The 26,578-nt window shown below is 40.1% G+C and overlaps 1 protein-coding gene across 1 annotated transcript; it reads right to left on the minus strand.

Annotated features, from left to right (window-relative positions):
• Positions 1-20,707: 20,707 nt before the first annotated feature.
• LOC104598379 (putative pectinesterase/pectinesterase inhibitor 28) lies at positions 20,708-22,810 on the minus strand. Its single transcript, XM_010260414.2, has 2 exons — positions 21,590-22,810; positions 20,708-21,509 (listed from the first exon to the last, which is right to left on the minus strand). Exons 1-2 carry the CDS (start codon positions 22,626-22,628, stop codon positions 20,806-20,808), a joined length of 1,743 nt encoding a protein of 580 aa, XP_010258716.1. The 5' UTR covers positions 22,629-22,810; the 3' UTR covers positions 20,708-20,805.
• Between the last annotated feature and the right edge of the window lie 3,768 nt (positions 22,811-26,578).

A 26,578-nucleotide genomic window follows, 5' to 3' on the forward strand; every position in this document is an offset into this window, starting at 1 on the left:
ACCAAAATAGACAAATACCCTCGAACTAACTACTTATAGTTGTTGAGGGGTATTTATGTAAAATCTCTAAAAATAAAAAACTAGCCATTCGAAGGGGAGTCCCCAACGGCTGTATTAGAAGTAGGCTGGTTTCGTGTTGTGTCATCTAACATGCTTTGCAAATTTGAAAAAAATAAGGGGTAAAATAAACATTTATGTTGTTCTATCAAAAGTAGTCTAGGAATTATTGAAACTAAAGGGAGTTACTTAGGTTGCGTTTGGAATAAGTGTAAAATTGGTGTAGTATTTACATTGATAATCGATGTAACGACCTGTTCATTTACTCTAAAATCTAACACCTGAAAGTGCAATAATTACATTAAAAGGTATATTAGTATTGGTGAACTTTTCTTTACTCTGAACTCTAAATGTAGAGAATGTTGTTTTGAATTCTGAATGCTGGAAATTATTAAATATCCATTTTGACCCCATGTATGAGAGTTTTTGTTTGTCTTTTTGGGGGTATCATTGGAAAACAAAAATTTGTATGATTGCACTTTAAGAGATAAGAGATAAGAGGAAACGAACAACCATTTTTCTCTTAAAGTTAAAAGATTCCTCTTAAGAGATAAGAGTTAAGAGGAAATGGATAGACCCTAAAACTTTATGTTTGATAGGTTTTACATCGATTATTGTCGTAAAACTCCATTCCATTCAAATGTATGCAAAACTGAACCAGAGTGGAGTTTTATGTCGACCATGATTACACTTTCCTTCCAAACGCAAACAAAATCGAACCAGTGTGAATTTTTACACGATTCTTGACTTACACCAATTCCAAACGCAGCCTTAGCAAAATCCAAGGGTACTTTAAGTATTTTTCCCTATTTTGAATGAATAAAGTTAAATCAGTTCAAGGTTGGTTCAACATATTAACCATCAAGCTTATAAAAAACACTACTACCATTGCCACTTTACATGCCTGAATGTTGACAGCCATAATGAACCCCTGTAACTCATTTAAGGGTCAATATTATTTAAGAAGTTCATTTATACTGGAAAATTTACACATGAAAATAATAATTTTTTAAGTTTTTATTTTTTATACTTTTTTGTGTACAAAAGTAATTCTTGTTTATTACACTTATTTTTGTTTACTATAGTCAATTATGATATTAGAGGCAGTCCCAAATGTTTTCTATAGTTTTTTTGTATTTTTATTTTTTTCAAATTTTTATTATTTAATCATGGCATCAACGGGTTGTCACATTTGACCCAAAAGGTTGAACTATTTACTCACCACCAAACAAGAAAACAATTCCTTTTTAGGTCAGTTTTAAAATCTGTATTTTATTTCCACCATCAATAAAATCAATTATTCTTTATCACACTTATTTTCTTTAATATGATTAATAGAAAATATTGGAAATGTGCCTAAATGTTTTCTACAAAATTAATATAATTTTTTTGTGTTTTATCTTTTTTATGTTTTATTATTTAATTATAACATCCATAGTGGCCACAATCCATATTACATGGTCCTAATCCAACCACCCAAATTAGAGGTCATTAAGTGAGCGATAGGACTTAAACTCTCCCCCAAATTAGCTCCAGAATGTAGGGATTTCAAATTTGAAATTTAAATTTTGAAACTGATTCCATTTAATTAGACGTAATGAAATTGTTAATTAAGAGAAAATAAGGGAATTAAATCCCACTATTTTAGGAAAGTTCTATAATAGGTGGAAATTGACTAATAGAAAATAAAAGAAAAGACCCCTCTCCCTTAATCGTTACATGTGCATTATTCTCTCCACCACCGAACCTCCAACGTTTGCAAGTAAGTGTTCTTATCGACATTGTTTTAGAGAGTGAGAGAAAAAAAATTAGCCATTGAGACTCAAGGGAAAACAATGTAACTTTTGTCTTTAAATGTTGTATTTCATTTTCATCGTTAATAAAAATGATTGTTATTTATCACACTTGTTTTTCTTTAATATTTTAATATGATTAATATACACCAAGTTCTAAATGTTTTCCAAAAGTTGTATTTTTCATTTTGTGTTTTATCTTTTTAATTTTATTATTTAATTATTGATGGTGCTTGATCTGCTCGAGAGATTTGAGTGAGAGTGATGAGTGGCCCCTACAAAAGAGAGGATGTCATAGGGCCTAGGTTGTGAGCCCAGGCAAGGAGGCTCTAATGGTCAAGTTAGTGCGAAGCTGGATGGGCTAAAAGATAGCTCCAAGCAGAGAGAGCAAAGAGAGCTGGAATACTTTGTTTGAGAGCAGCCCGTGAAAGTGAAGGCACTCCCTTTTATAGAGTTGGGGGATGATCAAGGTGCTCTCGAGATTCTCAAAAGTGATGGATCTCATCTCTAGATTCTTAGGGGCCCATGGGAGCGTTCTCCGAATGAGCCGCTTGCCATTTCCGTCGGTTGCTTAACATGTTCTCGAGGATTTCAAAGACGTTATGTGCTTGGAAACGTGTTCCCCACACTAACATGGCAGGTCAGGGTCATTCTACCGAAACATGAATCTGTGCCTAGTTGCCTGATATCCCGAGGTGGAACCAATGTCTTGGGGCGGCTTTGGTTTGACCATGGTTGATGATCTACTAAGGTCGCTTGAGGATACATGGATCTGTCCTGATGGCAGACGCTTTCAAAAGTCACTTATGCAAGTCCCGAGGTCTCCGAGGTGATGTGGCGCTAAGAGGCCAATGTGTCGAGTTCACTCATCACCAATTGCTCCCACTCCCAAGCTCGAGGTGGAAGAGTTCAGATGAAGGGAGTAGGTTAATGATAAGGTTTCTAGTTACTTGTTTTCTTTAGGTCGGAGCTGAGGTTAAGCGAGTTGTGGTTCATACGGTGTCTCTTGAGTTGAAGCTTCCAAAGTATTGCATGCGTGTATGTGAGGACGTCACGCCTCATTAGTCTACTACGAACGCCAGCAATTTATTATATTTGGTTTGGATTCTCGAAAACTGAAATGTCGTGTCGATTTGAAACATCAGATGAAGTTGATCACAAATGTTGAGGACTTAGGCCCTTTGGCTATAAATAGTTGGCCTTAGGGGGTCCATTCCTTTGTCTTTAAGCAAGAGCTGAGTGACAGAGAGCATGGTCATGTCAGTTTGGTCGATGTCACCTTGCGGAGTTAGACATCCTTAGAAATCTTTGGTAAGTTCAACCTCTTCTTGTCTTTTCTTGGTAGTGAGTCCGAGGGGGAGGCTGACATGCCTCCCATGCTGAGGAGGGGTCCTCTGCCCAAGAGAGACGAGGTTCCCATAAGAGGGCCTCTACCTCTCAATGTCTACCCAAAAAATCCAAGTTCGGCTTGATCAAGTTCACTTCTGAGGAGGTTGGGCCCTTCATAGGTCGGTATAAGAGTATAAGATCCTGGGGCACTTGGAATGTATGCTTCTCGTCGGTGGCTAGATGCTCTGGCAACATGACAAAAACGAGGTTTGTGTCTTCGATCAAGCTCTAGAGGCCAGACTAAGATTTTCATTACAACCTTTCATAGTCGAGGGGTTGAATTATTACAACATCTATCTTTCCCAACTTCATCTGAATTTCGTGTGGAATTTAGCGTTGACCATTTCATTCTGTCATCATTTTGGTTTTTCTCTGGACCTTAGCACCTTTGACTGCCTTTGTCACATCAAGAAAAACCCCATCGACGAGTATAGTTATTACCTTTCCTATCAATTTGGGTACAAGTTGCTAGGCACTTTTTTATCCAAGGTGCCAGAGTGGAAAAACAGGTTCTTCTTCCTCATCTCCGAGGAGGGATGACCCTTCAATACCGAGTGGAGGTCGGCCATTAGGGATATCGAGGAGGTTACCTTAAGTGAGGCCTTACAAGAGCAGGTGAAGGGTTTGCTCAAGAAGAATGCACGGGTCGATGACTACCTAACCGAAGAGGCATCGAACCAAGCAAGGCTAAGTCCTCAGTGCAGGTCCTCTATTGATAGGTATTTTCCCATGCTATGTTCATCCTTTTATCTCATGATTTTTTCGTGCATGCACAGGAGAAATGGGCAGCGTCAACACCGTAGGGATCCTCCACCAAGCTAAGAGGAGGAAGGGTGAAGAGTCATCTCGAGCGGTTCCTGGCGTATAGGAGGGACAATGACCGACGCTCGTGGTTGACCTAGAGGGAGGGGAGGAAGCCGAGCCAATGAAGACTGACTGCCCTCACATCGAGGAAATTAGGCTGAGCTCCAAGCCCGAATGAGTAAATGTGATTGGGGAAGTTACGCCAGTTGCCTCCGAGCCATTGCCTCGGTTTTCTCCGGAGTGGTCCATAATGATACTAGATTGGATTATGGACCCCTAAGTGGCACTCAAGATAAGTAGGGGCAATCTCCTCCTCGAGGATGTCAAGGACTTCCCTGCCTAGCCCATTCAGGTGCTCAGAGGGAAACTTTATCAAACCCGTTTTATTGGTAAGGACTTGAGCAAACTTCCTTAAGAGTTTTGATCTCCTTTTATTCAAACTCGAGTTTGTTTGGAAATCGAATACCTTGGCTCAAGCCATCGTTGACCGATGTGCAAGTTTTGAGCATCAACACAAGTTGCAAGGAAGAGAAATGGAGGACCTTTGGGCTTAGCTAGAGGGGTGTCGGGTCAGTGTTGCACAACTGCCTGAGCAGGTTGCCGTTGCGGAGTCAGAAAAGGCAGAGCTAACTAAGTGGTTGTTAGAGTCTGAAAAGAATGTGGATTCGCTGATGATTGGGTTAAGTAATCGATCTATCGAGCTAAAGGAATAACAGACAAACACGCTGAAGACATCCAAGTTGTCAAAGTAAGAGTTGTTGCTGCATTTTGAACCTTGTGCCGCTTCACTAAGGAGAAAGACAACTATGCAACTGGCACCATGAGGGAGGGTAAGTCTAGAGTACGACATCAGCTTGTTAGTTCACTCACTCCTGAGTACAACATCAATGCCCTGGTGATCGATGCCATCAACCCCGGGATGGTCGTGGAAGTGCATAACGAGCCAAACTCTAGGGGAGACGACATTAGTCTAGAGGACAAATTTGAGGAAAGCAACATCGATGTTGGCGATGAGGCGGAAGGTGGTGTGGTCAGCAAGGACAGAGAAAGTATGAGGGTCGATGATCTTCCCCCCAGCCAACATTAATTCATTTTGCCTTTTTTTCTTGGACCTTTTGTTCATAACTAATAGCCTGAGCCTTCGAGCTCGATTTTCTTGGAACTTCTTTCTCTTTTGTCCCTTTTTTTTATGAATGTGCCGAACTACTCTTTGTTGAAATTAAGTGTTGATCCGTTTAAATAGTTATGTGCAAAAAATTTTTGACGTGATATTAGGTCGGTCCATGTACTCTATTCCAAAACTATACAAAAATTCACCAAGTATCGTAATGGGATGAAGATGATTCCCAGGGTAGTCCTAGCTCTTATGTTAAAACGTGAGCTATGAGGTAACCTGGGGTGTTAAAATGATAGTGACCTAGAGGTCGAGGCCCGAGGTGTAGGCTCCTAACCAAGGTGTTCGATTGCTTAACTTAAGCGAAATAGTCATGTGAGTACCATAAAAACCAAGTTCCATCCCTACACCGGACTGTTTCTTAGTGAAATATTGTCAAGATGACGCAAATCGAAGAGAGATAAGTAAGTGAACTTAAAATTCGATATGCGAATTAAATCGAGACGTTTAGGCTGAATTAAATCGAAGTATTCATGCCGACGAACTTTCAAAAGTGAGTCACTTGTTACATGATGAGCTTGAAAATTCTTTGCATAGTATTTCCATAGGTTCTTGATGTTTCATGTATAGGGTACCGACCTCCCCTCTAGGGTTTCGAGCTCATAGGCACTGAAACCAATGACTTTTTTCACCTTGTATGGGCCTTCCCAGTTCGGCCCAAGCTTACCTGAGCCCGACTCAGGTACCATGACTTTCCGAAGAACAAGCTTGCCAAATCGGAAATCTTGCCTTTTGACCCGAGCATTATGATAGTGGGCTACCCTTTTTTGGTATGATGCAGCCTTGACTTAAGCTTGGTCTCTTATTTCTTCAATGAGGTTGAGGTTGGTGCATAGTTCATCGTCATACACTTCTTTCATGAGTGTTGGTACTTCAATTTTGATCAATATTACGGCCTCGGTCCCATAAGTGAGGTTGAAAGGGGTGTCGCTGATGGTTATTCTGTAGGTCGTTCGATATGCCCAAAGGATGCTAAGGAGATCGTCAACCCATAATCCCTTCACTTGGGCCAGCCAACCCTTCAAACCTTTCAGAATAGCTCAGTTTGTCACCTTGGGAAGCCTGTTTGCCTGGGGATGGGCCACAGATGTGAAGTGTTGTTTGATTTGTAGATTGTTATACAAATTCTGGAACCTAATGTCTTCAAACTGATTGCCATTATTTGAGATCAGTGCGCGAGGTAGTCCATACCGACAAACAATGTTTCTCCAGAAGAACCTTGCACATTTTGAGCTGTGATAGTCACTAATGGCTCTACTTCAACCCATTTGGTGAAGTAATTTACTGCTACGACTAGGAACTTTCTGCACTCAGTTGCCATGGGGAATGGGATGAGGATATATATCCCCCATTGTGCAAAAGGCCACGGACTAGTGAGGTACTACAAGTCACTAAGAGGTTGCCAAGGTACATTGGCATGGCGTTGGCATCAATCACATCATTGGACAAATTTGATGGCATCGGTTTTCATTGTTGAACAATAGTAACCTTGCTTGAGGGATTTTTGTGCCAGGGCCCTACCCCCCAAGTGTTTTCCACATAGTCCCCCATGGATTTTATGAAGGAGACATTCTGCTTTAGTAAGTCGGAGGCAATGTAGGTACAGGAGGGTGAAGGATTTCTTGTATATCTGCTCGCCAATTATCACATAGTGAGCCAATTCGTCTGAGCTTCCAAGATGCATTCCTATCTGATTGTCCTGCTCCATGTTGCGGGTACACAAAAATTGGGTCTATCCAACTCGGTTCAGCGACCAACATAGGACAACTTCTTCATCCGTTGTCTCTATACTAGGTCGGGGGTAAATCTTCAATATGCACCGTCCTCCTTGTATTATATATGGCACCAACAAGCTTGAAAGCATGTCTGCCTGTGCATTCTCCAACCTTAGTATATGATGGATGGAGAGCGAATCCAATTGCCAAACGAGCTCATGAACCTTGGCCAAGTATTTGATCATCGCTAGTTCTCGATCTTTGTAATGCCCATTTACATGGTTGACGACGAGCTACAAGTCACTGGACACCTGTAGATCTTTCACGCCGATCTCTTTGGCTAAGGATAGACTGACTATTAAAGCTTCATACTCTACTTCATTATTGGATGCTTGGAATTTGAATCTTAGGGCAAACTCGAGGCTTACTTCATTCGACCTGAGCAAAATGAGTCTAGCCCCACTGCTCTTCTGATTTGACGATCCATCTACGTGGAGGATCTGGGGTTCTACCCCGGGTTCATCAGTCGGTGCTGCACTGGTGGATGCTTCTTTGCTTGGGGGCAGGTCTTCGATCATCGGTGTACTAAACGTGCATTCTAAGATGAAGTCCGCCAACACTTGAGCTTTGATTGTTGATCATGACTCAAAGCGTATGTCATACTCACTTAACTCAATCACCCATTTTGTCAATCGCCCTGATACCTCTGGTTTTTGTAGGACTTAGCAGAGTGGTTGGTTGGTGAGTACAACAATGGTGTGTGCCTAATAGTAAGGTCGCAACTTTCTGGCCGAGATGATGAACGCAAAAGTGAGTTTCTCAATGTTGGGATATCGGGTCCAGACTGCATGTAGGACTCTACTCACATAATAGACAGGCCTCTATATTTTGTCAACTGCCCAGATCACCGCCGAGCTGATGACTTCATGGCTAGCGGACAGGAGCTTAGTTAGAGCTTAAGTTCTTCAAACACAGTTTGGCACCCCTCCGTTCATTGAAAGTCCTAAGTTTTTTTTTATTGCTTTAAGAAAAAGGGAGGCACAACCCTATCGACCTACACATGAAGTGACTAAGGGTGGTGGTGTGTCCGGAAGCGTGTCGTTAAGCACTTCGGGACACCAATTTAATATTTATAAAATTTTTCCGATTCTCAAACAAATACTAATGCAGTAAATGGGTGAGAATGGGTTGTATACATTGGGAAGCGAGGGAAAAATTAATACATACTCAAATCCGGACAAGAGAACACAAGAGGGAAGTGCAGAATTATAAAAATTAATTAATTAAACTGAAGAAAATATAGCATTTGAACAGTACAGAAAGTTAAATGTGCAATAGCATTTGAACAGTATAGAAAGTTAGAAGTCTCTGGATCTCTCCTTTGACCCTTGAACTTCTCGAGCTAGGCCTTCCGTCTTACCTAGCCAAATTGTAGATTTACAGAAAAGAAAATGAAGATCAAACAGAATGAAAATAAATGGCAGAAAAGAAATAACGAAACCGGAATTGAAAGAACAAAAATTAAAACTAAAATAAAGTAAAAGTGGTTGGGATCCGATTCCAGAGGTGGCAGTAGTGGTGTTGGCGAACTGCAAGCAGAAACCCCTCCTCTTGCCTACGCATCCTCTCCTTCCTCTACCCTTGAACTTCTCAAGCTTAGCCTTTCGTCTTACCTGGGACAGAATCCAACCCTTTCTCAGGAGCTCTTGGGTCCTTTTTATAGAGAAGGGTGGATACAATTGGGACCAAAGAGAAAGAAGGGGGTGGTAGCTGGGTTTTAGCAAAGTTATGGGTGCCCTAGGGTTTCTAATGGAGGGTTAGGATGGTTTTGGGGTGATCCTAAGGCTGAGAATAGAAAGAGAGGGCACCCAATATTATGTAGGGCTAGGATTTGGGCACCTAGAAATGGATGGAGGAGATTGAGGCGCCTAGGGTTGAAAGGTGGAGATTAGAAGAGTGGGTGGCGCCCTAGAGTGGATGACTGAGATATAAGATGGAGTAGAGGGCTGAGATCTAGTGGTGAGGGGCTGAATGGTGAGGATTAGAAGTTATGTGGCGCCCTAGGGTTTAAAAGCTGCAAAAAGAGTGCCCTAGAATGAGTGGTTGAGATTAAAAGAGGTGGAGGGTGGAGATCAAACACTTAGGGGCGGCTAGGGTTTGCTAAGAGTGAAAAGAATGGCTTAAAAGGTGCCCTAGGGTTTTCTAAGGCATGGGGAGCATGCTAATACAGTAGGAGGGGCTCCAAACTAGGTTTAGCAGATAGGAGGCGCCCTCCTACTCTTAGTTTTTCACAAAAACACCCCCTCTCTTACATGGACTTCACACTATCTTCCCAGAACCTACATTTCAGCCATGAAAACTTCCCAGTTTTGCACAGAATTTTCACAAAGACCATCATAGGTCACAACATTGAAATTAACTAGGAAAAGAACACAATTGGACTATTCTAAGGCCAAAAATACCCCTAAAATGATGCCCTTGAGGCATCAAAATGCAGAGTTATCAGGTGGCGACTTGACCTGTAAGTCTCTAGACTTGCTTAATGGATGGAGGTGGTGTCATGCCCAAAATTTCCTGTATCTTTCTTAGGTTAGCCTCAATGCCACGTCAATTTACTATGTAGCCTAGGAATTTGCATGAGGTGACACCGAAATTGCACTTGCTTGGATTAAGTTTTAACCAGTATTTCCTTAAAACGTTAAATACGTCGGTGAGGTCGAAAATAAGAGAGTTAGCAAAATGACTTTTTATAACCATATCATTGATGTACACTTCAACTTTATTCCCTATTAATTCATAAAAAAATTATTTACAAGCCTTTGATAGGTTGCTCGACATTTTTAAGGCCAAAGGGCATGACCTTGTAGCAGTACAGGCCAGTCTCGGTTACAAAAGTAGTTTTTTCTTGGTCGATGGGGTCCATCAAAATTTGGTTATAGCCTGATTAGGCGTACATGAAGCTCATCAATTTGAACCCTGAGGTGGTGTCTATGAGTTGGTCTATCTAAGGGAGCAGGAAGCAGTCTTTGGGGTAGGCACTATTAAGGTTGGTGTAATCTATGCACATACGCTACTTTCTGTTCGCCTTTTTTACAAGTACCACGTTGGCAATCCAGTTTGGGTGCTCAACTTCTTTGAGGAAGCCGGCATCTAGTAGCTTCCCGGCCTCTTCTTATATGGTTCTCCACTAATCAATGGCAAAGTTCCATTTCCTCTGCTTTATGGGTCTGACCAAAGGGTTTACATTCAGTTTATGGGTTATCACAAAGGGGTTATGCAGGGCATATCGGTGGCCGACCAAGCAAAAACATTGGAGTTTAAGGCTAGGGATCTTACCAGTTGGGCGCATTGGGGCCCCTTAAGGAGTGATCCTACCTGCACTTTCTTCTTCGACCCGATCTCAAAAAGAGGAACTGAGACCATCTCTTCAATGGGCTTGCCGCGCTTTCCTTGGGCTACTCAATTTGGGTTGAGATCGACGTCCACAACTAAGGGTTGTTTGCCCTTACCTTCCAGGGCCGCCACATAACACTTGCGGGACTCGAATTGGTCCCCTTTGACTATGCCAACTCCATGCTCCATCGGGAATTTCATTGCAAGGTGGTACGTTGATACCATTGCATGGAGAGCATGGGGCAATGGGCAGCCTACAATGGAATTGTAGGATGATGGTTAATCAGCAATTAGAAAGTCATGTCTTAACCTTTGCCTGTTCGGCACGGTCCCTGCTGAAACCAACAGGTTTATTTTGCCCATGGGGCATACAACATGTCTATTAAAACCGACCAGAGGTACGTCAGTTGGGGTAAGGTTCTTCGTCTTCAACTTCATCTTCTTGAAGGCCTCTAGGAACATGATATTGGCCGAGCTCATGACTAGTGCGTCATCATGCAAGAAATATACTCCATAGAGATCATCTTCAATGAAGGAGATGGCCTCTTTGGATCTCGGCTTCTTCGGTGGGTTCTCATCTTCATGTTATAGCTATTTAATTAAATTCCTTCGTACCAAGGTACTATAACCGACCACAAACGACCCTTCGGTGAAAGTAGCTATCACCCCCGCGATCTACTCCTAGTCATATGTTTCATTGCGTTGGTTCTTGGGTTACTCGGGGGCACATTCTTCCTTCTTTATGAATTGTTTTAGGTAGCCCCTCTTGATTAACTCCTTGATCTCGTTTTTGAGATCTTGGCAATATTTGGTGTCATGGCCCTTCGCTTTATGGAAGTGGCAATACCTATCTTGGTTCATGTTCTTTGGGTTTCCCTTCATGCAAGGTGGCCACTATAGATACTCCACCTTCTTGATTTGCATGAGGATCTCCTAGCATTTCGTGTTAAGTGGTGTAAAACTACATTACTTATTTGGGGGAGTTTGCAATCTCTTGGCCAGTGACTTTGATCTCCTAGGCAACCTATGCTCGCATCGCCCTCTCTTTCTGCCTTCCCCATGGTTCTTGTCTCTGTTTTTCCTCTTCATGTCTCCTTAGTCACCTTGGTTCGTGTCTCCTCTATCCGCCATGAGCTCTTTCACGTTCATGTACTTCTATGCTCAGTCAAGGAAGCTCTTCATGTTCAGTAGGGGATTCTTGGGTAGGGAGACTTTGAGGAACCGGTCTCGTACTCCATGGGTCATAGCAATGACTTGCACTTTTGGGTTGAGGTCTTGAATTTATAGACACTCTAGGTTGAATCTCTGTACATACTCCCAAATACTCTCTCCGGAACGCTGTCGAATAGACATCAGGCTTGCCACGATCTTAGTGTATCTCCAGCTAGTGGCAAAGTGAGAAATGAACAATTCGGAGAACTACTTCCAACTTGTGATGAAACCTGAAGAGAGCCCAGAATACCACATCCGAGCTGTTTGGCAGAATGTGGTGGGGAAATCTAGACACATACTGGCCTTTAAGGCCCCCTAAAGAAGCATAAAGGGCCTAGAAAATTTCAACATTGTCCATAGATCTGTCGTGTGGTTGTAAGTTTCAAAATTCAGCATCTTGAAGTCCTTTGGGCGTGGTTCTATGATGATCTCGATGGACAAAGGGGAGGGACGATCAAGTTTAGGGGCATAGGAGGTGTCCGCATGGCTGGCCAGCTGAGTAGCGATGGCAAGTGGTTCAATGCGAGGTCCTAGACCATCAAGTACCGAGGTACGGCATCGATGTCTCCTAGGTCTATCGTCTTGTAAACCGGTCATAAGGCGGGATGCCTTAGTTTCGAGCAAGGTGGAGGTCTTGTTGTGCTACCTCGACATCATTGTCCAGGTTTGGCTTCTTGGGGAGTGAGCTCAGGAAGGCTTGTGGTTGTTGTTCAAGGTGACCTACTTTCCACGATCCCTCGTGTTGCTTGTTTATCCTGGTTTTGGGGATAGTCTTTGCTATTGGGGTTCTGCCTGTTGGTGGTGTTTGATAGAGGGTCTATGTTGGGGCCTGTGTAGAGGGTTGTTGCACAACAGCCATGCGTTGTTCCCTTGTCTACATCCAAAGGTCGATGCCCCACACATAATTCATCAATTCTTGAAATTGCTGGGGTTCAAAACCTATTGGGACTATCGAGGGATCAACGAGTGTAGCCCTAGCGGTGTTGGCCTAAGCATCCATTCTATTGTGTACAATCATGTTGGTTAGTAAGGGAACTGGTACTGAAAGCGGTAAGTGATGAGAAAGGCTTTTCAGTCGATCCCATAGACGGAGCCAATTGATGGTGCTCGATCTGCTCGGATAGCTTTGAGTGAGAGCAATGAGTAGCCTGTACCTTACAAAAGTGAGGATGTTAGAGGGCCTGGATCAAGAGCCCAGGTGAGGAGGCTCTGATAGTCAAGTTAGTACCGAGCTGGATGAGCTAAAAGATAGTTTTGAGTAGAGAGAGCAAAGAGAGCTAAAATACATTGTCAGAGAGCGTCCCGTGAAAGTGAAGGCACCCCCCCCCCCTTTATAGAGTTGGGGGGTGATCAAGGTGCTCCGGAGATTCTTGGATGTAATGGATCTCATCTTCAGAGTCTTAGGGGCCCATGGTACCATTCTCCGGATGAACCACTTGCCATTTTCATCGATTGCTCAACATGTTCTCGAGGATCTCAGAGAGGTTAAGTGCTTGGAAACGTGTTCCCCACATTGACATGGTAAGTCGAGGTCATTCTACTGAAACATGAATCTGTGCTTGGTCACCTGATATTCCGAGGTGCCTGAGGTGGGACCAATGTCTTGGAGCGGATTTGGTTTGATTGTGGTTGATGATCCATTGAGGCCGCTTGAGGATACACAAATCTGTCTTCATGGAAGACACTTTTCAAAGTCACTTATGCAAGTCTCGGGGTCTTCAAGGTGATTTGGTGCTAGGAGGTTGATGTGTTGATTTCACCCATCATCAATTATGATATCAAGGGTTGACACATTTGACCCAAAAGGTTCAACTATTGACCCATTGGCAATTAGGAAAACAATGTTATTTATAGGATAGTTTTAAATTTTGTATTTCATTTCCATTATATATAAAACAATTCTTGTTAATTTTTTACTTATTTTCCTTATTAGTAAATTTTTCTATTTTATTATTTTTGGTTTTTTTATTTTTTTATTATTTAGTTCTAACATCAATGGTTGACACTTTTGACCCAAAATGTTAAACTATTAACCCATTACTAAATAGGAAAGCAATTTCATTTTTAGGTTGGTTTAAAAAAAACATGGGCTTTATATTGTTAAATGTATTAAATATATGTATTAATAGAATCTATTGGTGAGAAAAAATATAGGATTTAATGAGACTTAATGGGAGTTAATACCTTAAATATAACTTAATGAGAGGGAATTGAATGAAATGAAAAGTAGTATTTCAAATTTCATTTTATGCCTCACAATTAGATAGGGCCTAAATTCAATAATAGGGCTATTATAGTTAAACAAAAATTCCATATTTTTTACCTTAAATACAAGATTAAACTTGATAAAGCATCAAGTAACATTGATAGGTTGTGTGAAAATCTAGTCAATAAGTATCATTCAGAACTTTTTACTCAAGATTGCTTTCTTACTAACTTTTTACTCTTTACCACAATACACTTAATATTTTTTCATGTCATACTCATGTATTTTAGCGTGAATTGTGCTTAGAGAGCATATGAACATTATAAATTCCTTAGGAAGGAATTAAACCAATCTTAAAAAAATGTTAGAGCTTGTTCCTAATAAGATTGAAGACTTACTAGAAGAAGAAAGATCCGTCAAACCTTTAAATAGTCAAAAAACTTTTTTTTTCTTTCGTGAAATAGTTGACCGACTAGAAATGGTAGTCGACTACTTCAACCTTGTTAGGAGTAAGTAGTTGATTGATAATGTCAAGTAGTTAACCACTACTCATAAGTGTATTGATTTATCGACTATCATGCATAGTTGATTACCCTTAATCCATTATTTGACTACTAGCTGCTAAAGCAAGTGTGACACTGGGCTCAACTATCACAGGTAATCAATTACTACTCCATAGGTAGTTGTCTACTCAATGACATCAATCTTGGCTATCATAGATAATCAACCACTACCTTATGGGCAATTGACTATAGAATATGGTCAACCTAAGAAAGTTTAAGTAGGTGTCGACTCTTTAGAACTCCACACTTAGAATCTTTAAATTTAAGTTTAGTATAAAGCGTAGGGAAAGCTTAGTATTGAGAGAGTGGATTTATGCAAGTACACTAACCCGGTCAATCCAACACAAATCTAGATGAAATTGAACCATTGTAAATAAATTATTTACTGAAGTATTTATAAATAATTCAAAAATTAGAATCTTCTAGAGCAATAGCATTTAAGAACATTCCAAAATAGAAATTAAGTGCATGCACATTAATTAAGGGCAAAATAAGCAAAAAGGAAATATAAGTAGACTCTAAAAGATGGAGGTCCAAAACACTATTAATTGGGCCCCATACCGGTATGGACCTTTTAACACCATATTGATTAAACTCTTTAAGGGGAAGGAGAGACCCGCATTCTCTCTCTCTCTCATCTTCCTCTCTTTCTATCTCTCCCCCTTGAACTATTGACATTGGCAAACCACCACCATATTTCTTATGAATTTTGGAGATTGACCATCCACATCCTATAGACAAGGCTTACACAAAAATCTCTAGTTCTAAACTCTAATCTTTGGGTGGGTGGTACCACAAGGATTCCCTAAATATGATGAACATAAGCTATACTATTGTTGCATCTTGAGGGAGTAGTATTGCCACCGATGTTGTCACTCTCACTTACGATATTCAACACTAGTTTTCCCATAGATTAGTTTGAGGCTCCATTCTCGAAAGAGAATTTTGTTGTGGTTTGAGCATAAGATACCAAGTCAGACGTGCTATACAATCCCAAGGATAACCATAAATCTGTGATCAAAACGGGTTTTGATTTCCCCTTTCGTTCAAATTGAAAGTTTAGATTCTTTGATATTTAATAATAATGGATAAATCCAAATATGATGATCACAAGGCATTGGAAAGATCTATGTAAATTTCGTTGTCATACATGAGTTATTCTTGTTTTCTAGACTTAGGATTTATGATAATTCTTGGTGACAAAACTTAAATGAGGTTTTCCATATTAAATTCTTGGTGCGATTGCGATAGTTGATTATGCATCATCTATGTTGCTCCAATATCTAACTCTATCAATGGTAATGTGTTCTGTTAAAAAGTTCCCCCTAACTTCCTAGGTTGTTGGCCCCCAACAGTTAAAGTTTTTCCATGTAGTGTCACATTCAAGTATAGAGGCTGAATATAAAGTTTAGTCCTTACCACCATTGAAGCACTTTACTTCACAAATTGGACATGTTCCTATATAAACCAATGACATCGTAGTGTGATAATATTAGTGCAATGTACTTAGCTATGAATATGGTGTTCCATGATCATACTAAGCACATTAAAATTAACCTCCATTTTTGTATAAGAAAGTTGCCTTCAAAATGCTTTAAGTATGCTACATTTCTTCCAATTGCGAAGTGGCTAATATCTTTACCAAGCCATTAAGTGCATTTCACTTCTCTTTTTTTCAAGCCAAACTATCTATGATGTTCTTCACCTTCTACTTGTAAGGGTGTTGAAACTATTTGGTTATCCACATAACCATGCATAACCTGCATGTAATTGTTGATAGTTTGTTGGATTAATCTTCTCACCTCTTATCTTTTTACACATATAACCATTCTATTGTATATTTCTATCATTTACAACAACAAAAAATTATCCTAGAGAAAATTTCATATGATAAAAATGTTGTAACTTATCATGTTATAGTCTTTAAATACAAATAAATAACTAGGGTTTGCGAGTGATTGGATTATTTCTCAATTGTGTTGTCGTTAAGTAGCAACTAGTTATAGAAATTTGAAGGAAAAATTCTAAGGTGGATCTAAAGATATGTCTTTAGAATATTATTTTCCCCTACTTAGTTGATTGAGTTTCCTATTGGGTTATAGGCAAATTCATTTTTAGGACAAATAGAGCCTTGAGTGATAAGCTATTACCAACAAAGTTAAAGAATCTCTAAGAAACTTTCTGTGAGACTGTAATAATTCAAATTAAGAGGAAAAGTGATAATGTGTCAACTTGTTTTTAAAACAGATTAACTTACACCCTTATATAGGTTCTAGAGTCACTATGAAGAATAATGTGATCGTTTGAGGAGACACTTTGTTTAGGCATAAATTCAAATTCTATGACCATTCACAGTTAATTAACATTAAATAACTATTAACGTTCAAATGGTGTATCTTGATCGCATTTGATCAAATTATAATTGTTGGATTTATCTTAAGTTGTCTACAATCATATTTGGATTTCTTAAAGATATTGGGACACTTGTGTGATTTGAGTTCTGAATCGCTATTTGTGAATCATGAATTATGATTTTCGTGAGATATGAAATCTGACTAGAGATGAGAAATTTGTGATTTTTATGCACAACAATTTTTGTGCAATTTAAATCTTGCAATTTACAATTTGGAGTTTCACTTTCATCGAGGAACTTGCGATTTCTATGCATAGTGTTCTGTGTATCTCATCTCATCTCATCGTTTCATTGTGTCACATGTCATCTCATTACCTCATCGCACATTAATTGTGTTCCCAGTTCACTTTTATGTTATTTAAAAATATAATTCCCTCACGTAGAACGATATAAATGTAAACAAAGTGTACTTCTAAAGTGCTTCATCGCACCACACATGCATGCACATACATGCATACTCAAATTATGTGATTGTAAGTCTCTATACTCTGCTTTCATACTAATGAGTGTAAGTGGGTTCATTCTTAAAATACTAAATCAAATTTTATAATTTTTCAATGTGGGGCAAGAGTCAAAAAAAGAAAACAGAAAACAAAAATTTTAGGCAGAACTTTAAAACTAATTTTTGAAGTGCATGTGTAGGTGTGCTCAATTATGTAAGTAATCAATTAAACATCCATTGGATTTAATCTCTAATGAGGTTAAACTCCAATAATCCTCCACTTTGATTGATCAATTACATATGTTTTTCTCAACTTAAACTACTGTGACATATTTATGCATACAAACAAGTGCTTTGTAAATTAAAACGCCAATTTCTATAAATATCTCAAAAGCTTGTCAAAATTAATAGTACTGGAGCCTTAATCTAGTTACTCTTAAAATAAGCTAGAAATACTTATACACATAAAAATGTCATGTATCTTTAAAATTTTCAAATTTGTTTACCATTATTATAGTCATGTGCTGCTTTCAGTTCAGTTGCAAGCCTAAGCCAAGAAGGTACGAACGAAGTGACGGGCCCGCGGAGCGGCTTTCTTGTGGTAGTAATTGCGCCTCTTCTCTTAGCGTGCACAGTTTGCTTGCATGCCGCCTTAGGCACATCTCTCTTTCTTAGTTTCACGCTGGCCTAATGAAAGTCAGTCTTTTAGTAAGCGTATATAAGCAGCTGTTTAGTGTATAAGCAATTCTTTAGTGGCCGCACCGAAAGGTACGTACGGTGGAGGTTGGTTGAAGATGATGTTACGCGGCGTTCAGAACCAGCCTTGAAGTGAATGAATTAGAAGGAACGAAGAAGTAAGGAAATGAGACGACTCTTTCTTGAACTATTTCATAAACAGATCTTCCCCTCCACACCAATCACGAGTTTTTATCCATTCCTCTCGTATATCGTCGTAACGCCCTTAATGATAGGTTTTGAAAAAGACTTTTCATGTCATTCCCATTTAGGTCCGATTCGGATCCCTCCGTTGTTTCCTTTTCCTCCCGAACCTTTTCCTCGAAATGAGAAAGAAGATGGTACACTCGAATTGTATTATTTAAGTGCTTATTGCTTGCCAAAGATCCTACTTCTACAATTGGTAGGTCACCGGGTTATTCAAATAAGTCGTGTTTTCCGTGGTTTTCCCATGTTACAACTTCCGTACCAATTCGATCGATCCGGAATGGATCGGTTAAACATTCCATTAGGGAGCCCGGTCTTGACTGAAATTTGAGTTTTTTTTTTAAGTTCTCTATCATTTTTTTATAGATTCAGAACATAGTTTATTTTCAAAGAATTTAACCTCTTATTTAAATTATTATATTGGATTTCGAATCTAAAAGTTTATAAACCTTGCTATGTTCTACATGTCCAATAAACATACTTTTCCTTTCTCCAAATCTTAACTCAATTCTTTTAGGGTTTAGAATTCTATAGTATGCTAAATATCTCTACACTGTTAGGTATGCTAAATTAGGTTTTCTCCCTTTGGATAATTCATATGGACATTTATTATTAATTTTAAAAACAATTATGTTATGTAAATGATAAGAAGTTTAAAGTGCTCCCCCCCTCCAAATTCAAGGGTGTATTAGCATTCATTAACATTTGGTTTATCATTTCTATGAGAATTCTATTTTTTTTCTATTGTATAGACCATTCTATTAAGATATACAAGGAGTAGAACATTAAAGCTCAATTTGAAAGGAGTACAAATACAAATATGTAGAGTGCAAAACCTTGCATTTTGTATTATTTTGTGTGTATTTGTACTCCTTCCAAACTGGGCCTAATGTATTATTTTGAATTCTTCACATAAGGAATTAAACACATTCTTGAAATTCTTGGCACCCTATCACTTCTAAGGATTTTAATTTTCTTTTCTAATTGATTTTCAACTTCAGTTTTATACTATTTTAACAAGTCACAAACTTCACCCTTAGTTTTCATAAGGTAAAGATAGGTGTATCTTGAGAATTCACCAACAAAAGTTATAAAGTATCTTTTACCTTAGTTAACACACCATTCATAGATATCAAAATGGAAACACTTGGGAAAGGCTTCTTAACCATTTTAGATTTTACACAAACTTCACATTTATCATCTATTTCATTGATATAATTGATTAAACCAACTTTACCTATGTTCTTTATGGATTTAAAATTTAGGTGTGATAATCTATTATTCCATAAAGAAAAAGAATCAACAATATAATTAGAATTCTTATCTTTACTAATACTTAATTTGAATATCCCATTACAACATATATGTCCCTTTCCAATGAACATCCTATTCTTAGATAAGATCAATTTGTCAGACTTACAGACTACCTTGAATCCCCTTTTGCAAACAAGATTTACTAAGACCAAGTTTTTTCTTATATCAAGAACTAGTAAAACATTTAAGAAAGTTAGTGTCTTCTCATACGTAAAGTTCAATTTCACACTACCATTTCCAATAACTTTGGTACATGTTTGGTTTTCCATTTGTAGTGATCATGGTCACTACACGTTTGGTTTTCAATTTCACACGATTCTGCCACATTTATTTCAGTGATCATGGTCACTAGTTAGTCTTTCACCATATTCGCAAGCTTGCTTCCACCTTTTCAATGTTAGTAGACTTGATAATGTCCCTTCTTTTCATAACCATAGTAGGATCATTTCTTTTTATTGTTATTCTTCTCGAAGTTTATGTCCTTCTTCACTTGCAATGCAAGGACAATCTTCTTCGATCCATTTTCCATGAAGTTTACTTTGGAGTTGAACATACTAGCCAAGGATTTATCCCTATTATCTCTAATTCGATACTCTTCTTCAATATGAAGGTATTGCTAGATTTGCTCCAAGGTAAATTCTTCTGCCTTATGTAGAAGTTTCTTCTTGTAACTCTTCCAAATGGATAAAAGTTTGGCAATGATTATTCCCACTTGAAAAGATTAAAAAAGAATGATGTTAAGAGACCAAATTTTGTTAACTACAACCAATATCGTCTCATCCCACATCACCTGTGACCTTAACATCACCTGTGACCTTAACGTACCTCTGTATCATTTAAAAGCATAGTTCCTTAACATGGGTGTGAGCAAAATGTAAACAAAGTACACCTCTAAAGCGCATCTGTCGGACGTTCATGCACATGCATGTGCATGCGCTGTGCGGTACTAGGCCCCTATACTTACCTTTTATATTTCCAAGGAGTATAAGTAAGCTCGTGCTTAAAATCCCAAAGCAAGTTTTATAATTTTCTAATGTGGGGCAAGACTCAAAAACACACACACACAAAGAAAAAAAAAGAAATTTAGTGGGAACTTTAAAACCATTTTCCAAATTGCATTTGTAGGTGTGTTCAATTATGTAATTGATTAATCAATCAAACACCCATTAAATGAGATAAAATCAAACATAATGAAACCAACCTATTGGACTTTTCAAAAAATAAGAACTAATATTTGGGTCAAATTTTATTTATCCCTTATAGTTGAAAAAGCTAAAATATATGTGCGTGTCTGAAGAAGCTGAGAGCAGTGCTTTATTATATATATGTTTGTTTAATTAATTCCATACATTTGATCAGATATCAATTAAAAACTCAAATGCAGCGCTTTACATGGATGATAAGCCAGAATCGTAGGGCACTCCTGTTGGCTTGATCCAACTATCACCCCGGATGAATCTTCCAGCCGTGAACTGTTGAGCTTTCTCAGGGGTCATGATGGAAGTCTTGATACCACGCCACTTCACTCTCTGGGTAAGGACAGCTCCTGGGCCTCTGTTATTGTATTCAGCGTAGAAACAAGTCTTGAGAGCAAAGTCGCCGCTCCATGGGAGCCACCCATCTGGATTGATCAAGTCATCAATTAGGGTTTGCATGATTATGGTTCTGGAGTACTCCTTCCATGGGCGACCGAGGTATGACCGTGTCGTGTTCCTTACTGGGAACAACAAGGGGTCAGCGACGATGCGACAACTTTGAAGGATAATAGCAGTGGGCTCGCGTCTGTCTTTCCTGCCATGGGCTGTAACAATGTTCTGCTGATTTTCCAGTGGTTTCCTCACCACAATTCTGCATTTCTGGAGAACAACTGCGGAGTTTCCAAAGATGAAATCGATTGTCCCAGAGATGGTGCAATTACGATAGAACTGGCGGTGGGTGTGAGCATAGAGAGTGTCTTGATACCCATCGATTTGACAGTTGTAGAAAATGGACATGTCTGACTGGACTCGCAATGCCACGGCCTGATGCTTTTCCGGTCCGGCGCTATTCTCAAATCCGATGTCCTTGGCCATGAACCCATCTCCGATCACGGCTGTATGCATGATGAAATCAATAAACAGAAGAAACAAAGATGGGAATAAGGTAAAATTTAATAAATTTGTGCGTACGTACCAACTGTTGCAGTCTTGAATGTCGGGGTTCCGTCAACGAAGTTTTTATTCCCGGTGATTTTGGTCTTTGTGGGACCATCTCCGATTATCATCAGGTGGGTCATGCTCCGGTTGATTTGCACTTGCTCGTGATAAACTCCGGCCTTGATGTGTATGACAAAAGTCTCATTTGAATTCTTGGGGACATGACGTAGTGCTTCACTGATGGTCTTGTATTTGCCACTTCCATCTTTGGCAACGGTTATATTAGGTTTGATGTTAGCCCGAGAAGCTGCTAGGAGTCTCCGTTTTGCAGCAGACGTCCAGGTAGGGAATTCATCCTCCATGGCGAAGGGACATTGCGATTGCTGCTCGGAAGAAAGAAGTCGACGCTTAGAAGGCATCTGCAAAGAGGTAAGAATGGAGGCTACCTCAGTAACCATGGCGAGGCCATTCTGAGTGAGTTCACCAGCTGTCTTCAATGCTTTTCTCATGGACTCTCCGGCATTTCCAGTGGTGTTCTGAAATCCGTCCAAGCATGTTTCCTGGTATGTGAGGGAAGCGCTAAGCCAGATCTTGAGATTCTCGAGTGCATCATCGATGTCGTCGATGTCAATGGAACCGAGCTCATCAAAAGAGGAATTGAGTTCGTCAATAGCATAGTCCATTAACTCACGGCAGTTTGCAAGAGCCTTTGATGCCCTTGGATCCTTCTCCAATTCCTTTAGCACGACCGAGCGATTGACAGCCTCTTTGATCTGTTTCGTGGCGATCTTGAACGCAATTTTGACGAGGTCCTTGGGATCAGTGGTGTTTCCGGCAGCAGAGGAGAGGCTCTTGATGCATGTTTCTTTGTAGTCGGTGGGTTGACATATAGCCTTGATTGCCTTCATGGAGGTCTGTATCTGCTCATCATCGTTGCTGACAGTCTTTGTTCCGTCGGACCCGGCGGTCGGGTGCTGATTGACGCCGACCGTGACTGCCACCACCATGGCTACAAGGATCAAGGAAGAAGCACTAATGATAGCGATTCTCTTATTTGTCCCTTCATTGTTCTGCATATTTGATGAAATTACAATATCTCTGAAGAGTTGGGGAGATCTTTCTTTGTTTATGATCCCTTATTCTTACAGCTCTCAGCTTCAGAAAAATTCGCTTTAACACAGGAGAGCTGTAGGGATGATTCTTCTTCCTGTTGTGAACCCGACTGTTGTTTCTGTGATCTCCCTACGCTCTACTTTTTGAGAATTGTTTATGGGACTGGTTTTATAACAATGGAGATAGACAAATAGAGTAAATTGTAGTTATTTTTGTTATCAAATGTGTGGCTTAAGAGGAAGGGCCGGACACGACGGAGAGGGTTGTTAGTCGTTAGTGTTTCCTTCCTGCCCCTCGGAAACCTTCAAATACTTTTCCTAATATGACGATTTTAATAATTTCTCTCAACGTAGAAAGCCAATTTTAAAACTGTGGATAGCCAAACTTTTCTCCGGTTTTAGCCTTTTACATCTCTCCCTGCTTGACACGTTAGTCCATATTGCGTAAAGATGGTTTATGACAAATCTGTGATGGATTAAGTGCATGATTATCAAATAATTGTGCATGAAGATTGATGAATCATTTCAAGTTGCTGCCTTGATTGAATAATTACCCCGGTCCTGAAAGGATTTTGGGAATATGTAACAGGTTCGCTGCTTTGGACTGTGAGTGCATACGACACAAAGGCTAAGAGTTGTTGTATACTAGAGGCCGATCGCCAAAAACATTTTGTACCAATGGAAATACTCACTCAGATTCAGTCCTCACAAAAAATGTGCTCACACTGTCTTCACAGCCATTTGCAACAATGTATTAGGAATATCTCTATACTTGTATGTTTTTATTCATGGGGAGATGTTCCAAATGCATAGCTGCAAGTGGCCTTGAGGTTGGTGTTAACACCATTTTGTGAGGATTGAATCCGGTCTCCCTTGAGAATGTTCCAAGATTTTAAAATTAGGAATACATGGATTTTGCAATTTTAACCTACCTGTACCTATTGGAAGGATTGAAAGCATGACTAAACATGGCTGAACTTGTTACAATTGCTGGACGGAATTAAAAATATTTTCAGCCCAACTTGAGAATTGGTTTGTTAGTGTTTTAAAATCTGAATTTCCGAATTGATCTTGCACTAAACTTGAACTAGATTTGAAATCAGATTATAAATTAATCATACTTGATACGAAGTCCACAATATGCAGCTCCCAAAGTGGTAGTTCACGTCCAATATTATATTTAAATCAACCTCCAAATGAAGATGGTGTAGTTGTATGTATGAAGTCAATTCAGCAACACCTTTCAAGCCGAATTAGACTCTAACTATTTGGGATTGATGCAGCTATGTGAACCTAATGTTCTTTGAAGTTTTTCTTCAAAAACACAATAGAGGAGTGATGAGAATCAGCCTTCACCAAGGCTGCTTCAAACTACGGGTTTGAGTGCAAGCGAGAACAAAAATAGAGAAAGAAAGAGTTGAGAGATTGAATGACTTGCCCCTCCATCTAATCCCTATTTATAGAGCTATTTCTTAATTGGATAAGGACTTAATCCAAATCTTGAACTTAACATCTCTAATAAAAATGAGCTCCATATCTCTAATAAGGATGATTTGTGAGTCTTAGAAATAGAGTATAGATTGCCACTAGGGTTTGGGAAAGTATATTGGTGAGAGGGTTAAAAGTGATTGAATCTATTAACGAAAAGGCTAAGTGTTGAAGGACTAAAGATGGATTGGGAAATGGTTGAAAGATCACTAATTGGGGACAAGTTCACCCTATATAGAAGTGAGGGAGTGTTGTGTGCATGGGAATGCACATTCTAGAATATTCTAGGTCGAAAGATCCTGCCTTTCTTTCCCTAAAGGACATATATCCAAAGGGGACCATAAGGTTGTTATAAAACATTGTGGGTGCACCTCAAGGAGCGATGCATGTCAATATGGTTCTTAGGTACAACCAATTCTTATTTCCCTAAAACGATGATCAACTCAAGGCCTATGCGAGCGATGCATGTCAATATGCATGACAACTTGAGGTGAGCTCCTAAGTGACAAGGCCTTGATCTAGTCTCATGAGATCAATGATTTGGGTTTCAAGGATCTCATTCCACTACCTTACAAGATTGTCTTTCAAGGTCCACTTGTTGGGCCTCACTTATCTTAAACCATTAAATGCATATTGATGAGGGGAAATTTGGTCATCCTTATGACATTACGACACGTGGCATCCAAGAAGACACCTTGGTGCTAAGTAAGCAAATCACCTCGACAAGTTGGCTCGTAGCACCTCGCATAGGCCGACTTGGAATACCTCGGCTTGGCCGAGCTAATAGGACTCCAAGCTAGGGGCGACCTACTTCGGAACAGGCCGAGCTACGAGAAGTACCAATAGGCGATCTACAAGGCATGCTCGCTGACTTGTCACATAGATCCGTTATCAGTCTGGGATCCTTGAAGCATTGATGAGTCGACCGTTAGGTCGACCTACCAACACCGCATGCAACTAAGTTAATCGGATGGACCTCAACCCCCGCGTAGCTTACGTAACCGGCATCATTACTCTCCCAACTTGACGGAAATGACTTCGTGAGAACATGAGACCCGTTGTAAGAAGTCTCTAACCACTCATGCCTATATAAATGGCTCATTTCCACTTGAAGAGCTATGCACGACCGAGTTCTTGCCCTCTCGATCTTAAAAGAACTCCTAAAGAACATCTCGCTGACTTCAAGCATCGGAGTGCCCACTCCGGGTACAAACAACCCGGGAACTCTAACTCTTTCTCTTGCTGAACAGCATAGCTCAGCTAGTCCTAGCTCGGCCCAACTCATCTCGGCCATCGACAAGGAAAGCATCCGATCCGGCGTCCGAGTCACCAGACACGTGAGAGCCACCAAATCGCGCACCATCAATTGGTGCCATCTGTGGGAAATGCTACTTAAAGCTATGTTCTCACCTTCTAAACACTTTGCACTTATATACATGGCATCATCAAGCAATCAACCCTCTAACAACAACAATAACCAAGTCGGTGGGGGCTACGAACAACTCGAAATGATTCAAGAAGTGCCCTTAGTGACCATTGGGTAGATTGAAGTACCTTTTACTCTACCAGGCATCTAGCCCACAGTGAACCCGACCGTCGCATCATCTCATGTGAATGCGCCTCCTCCTGTGATTGAGCTCGTCGTAGCTCCCACTGGTGTCAATGTGCACCAGTTCTATGACCTAGTGCAATGTGCACGGAGAATGAGGAACCAGATAAGAGCCTGGGAAGACAAGTTCGCCACACTAATGGGGGGGAGGTAGCAGCAACCACAACAGTAGACACAATAAACCCCACTGCAGCAGCCTCAGAATCACCAAGTACAACAACCTTGGCTACAACAGCAAAATGCCAGACTGAACCATAACCCGGCCTCAACTTGGGTCCCCATCCAGATCTGAAATGAAGTCTCAAACTTGATTTCCGACCAAAACCTTAACCAGCACCCGGTAGAGAACCAAGTTCTTGATTAGAACAAAAATCAACTCCGGTAGAAAGCTGGGCAACCGTGCCTATAGGGACTGAAGCCGCTAGCTCTTCCGAAGGCTCAAAAAGAATGCATCGTTGGTGTGCTCACTGCGCCTCAAAGAAAAGTCAGCTCTCTCCATCTGGGAGCATGATTGACAAAAAAGTAGTCAGTCAATCAGGCACCACTTCAGGGTGACTCATATCTCTGACCTCACCACTGGCCCCCGAGATACTTATGGCCCCGCAACCAAAGAACTTTAGGGCACCTAGCCTTGAAACCTATAATGGAACAACAGACCCTATGGACCATGCCGATAGCTTTCAAGCATTAATGCAGTTTACCATTCATTTTGCAACCAGTAAGAGGCACTGTAAATCTGCGACCTGCCTATTGAATGTCGTCCAACGACCTAATAAGGCACTCCGTGAATACATTAAAAGGTTCAACTTAGAACATC

The sequence above is a fragment of the Nelumbo nucifera genome, chromosome 7 (assembly GCF_055504915.1).
Source record: "Nelumbo nucifera cultivar China Antique chromosome 7, China Antique-T2T, whole genome shotgun sequence".
Taxonomy (NCBI): Eukaryota; Viridiplantae; Streptophyta; class Magnoliopsida; order Proteales; family Nelumbonaceae; genus Nelumbo; species Nelumbo nucifera.

Coding starts and splice junctions, on each gene's coding strand:
- LOC104598379 (XM_010260414.2), bottom strand. CDS start 22,628: ATGCAGAACAATGAAGGGACAAATAAGAGAATCGCTATCATTAGTGCT. Junction 21,510..21,589: donor ATTCAAGACTGCAACAGTTG/GTACGTACGCAC, acceptor TCATGCATACAG/CCGTGATCGGAGATGGGTTC.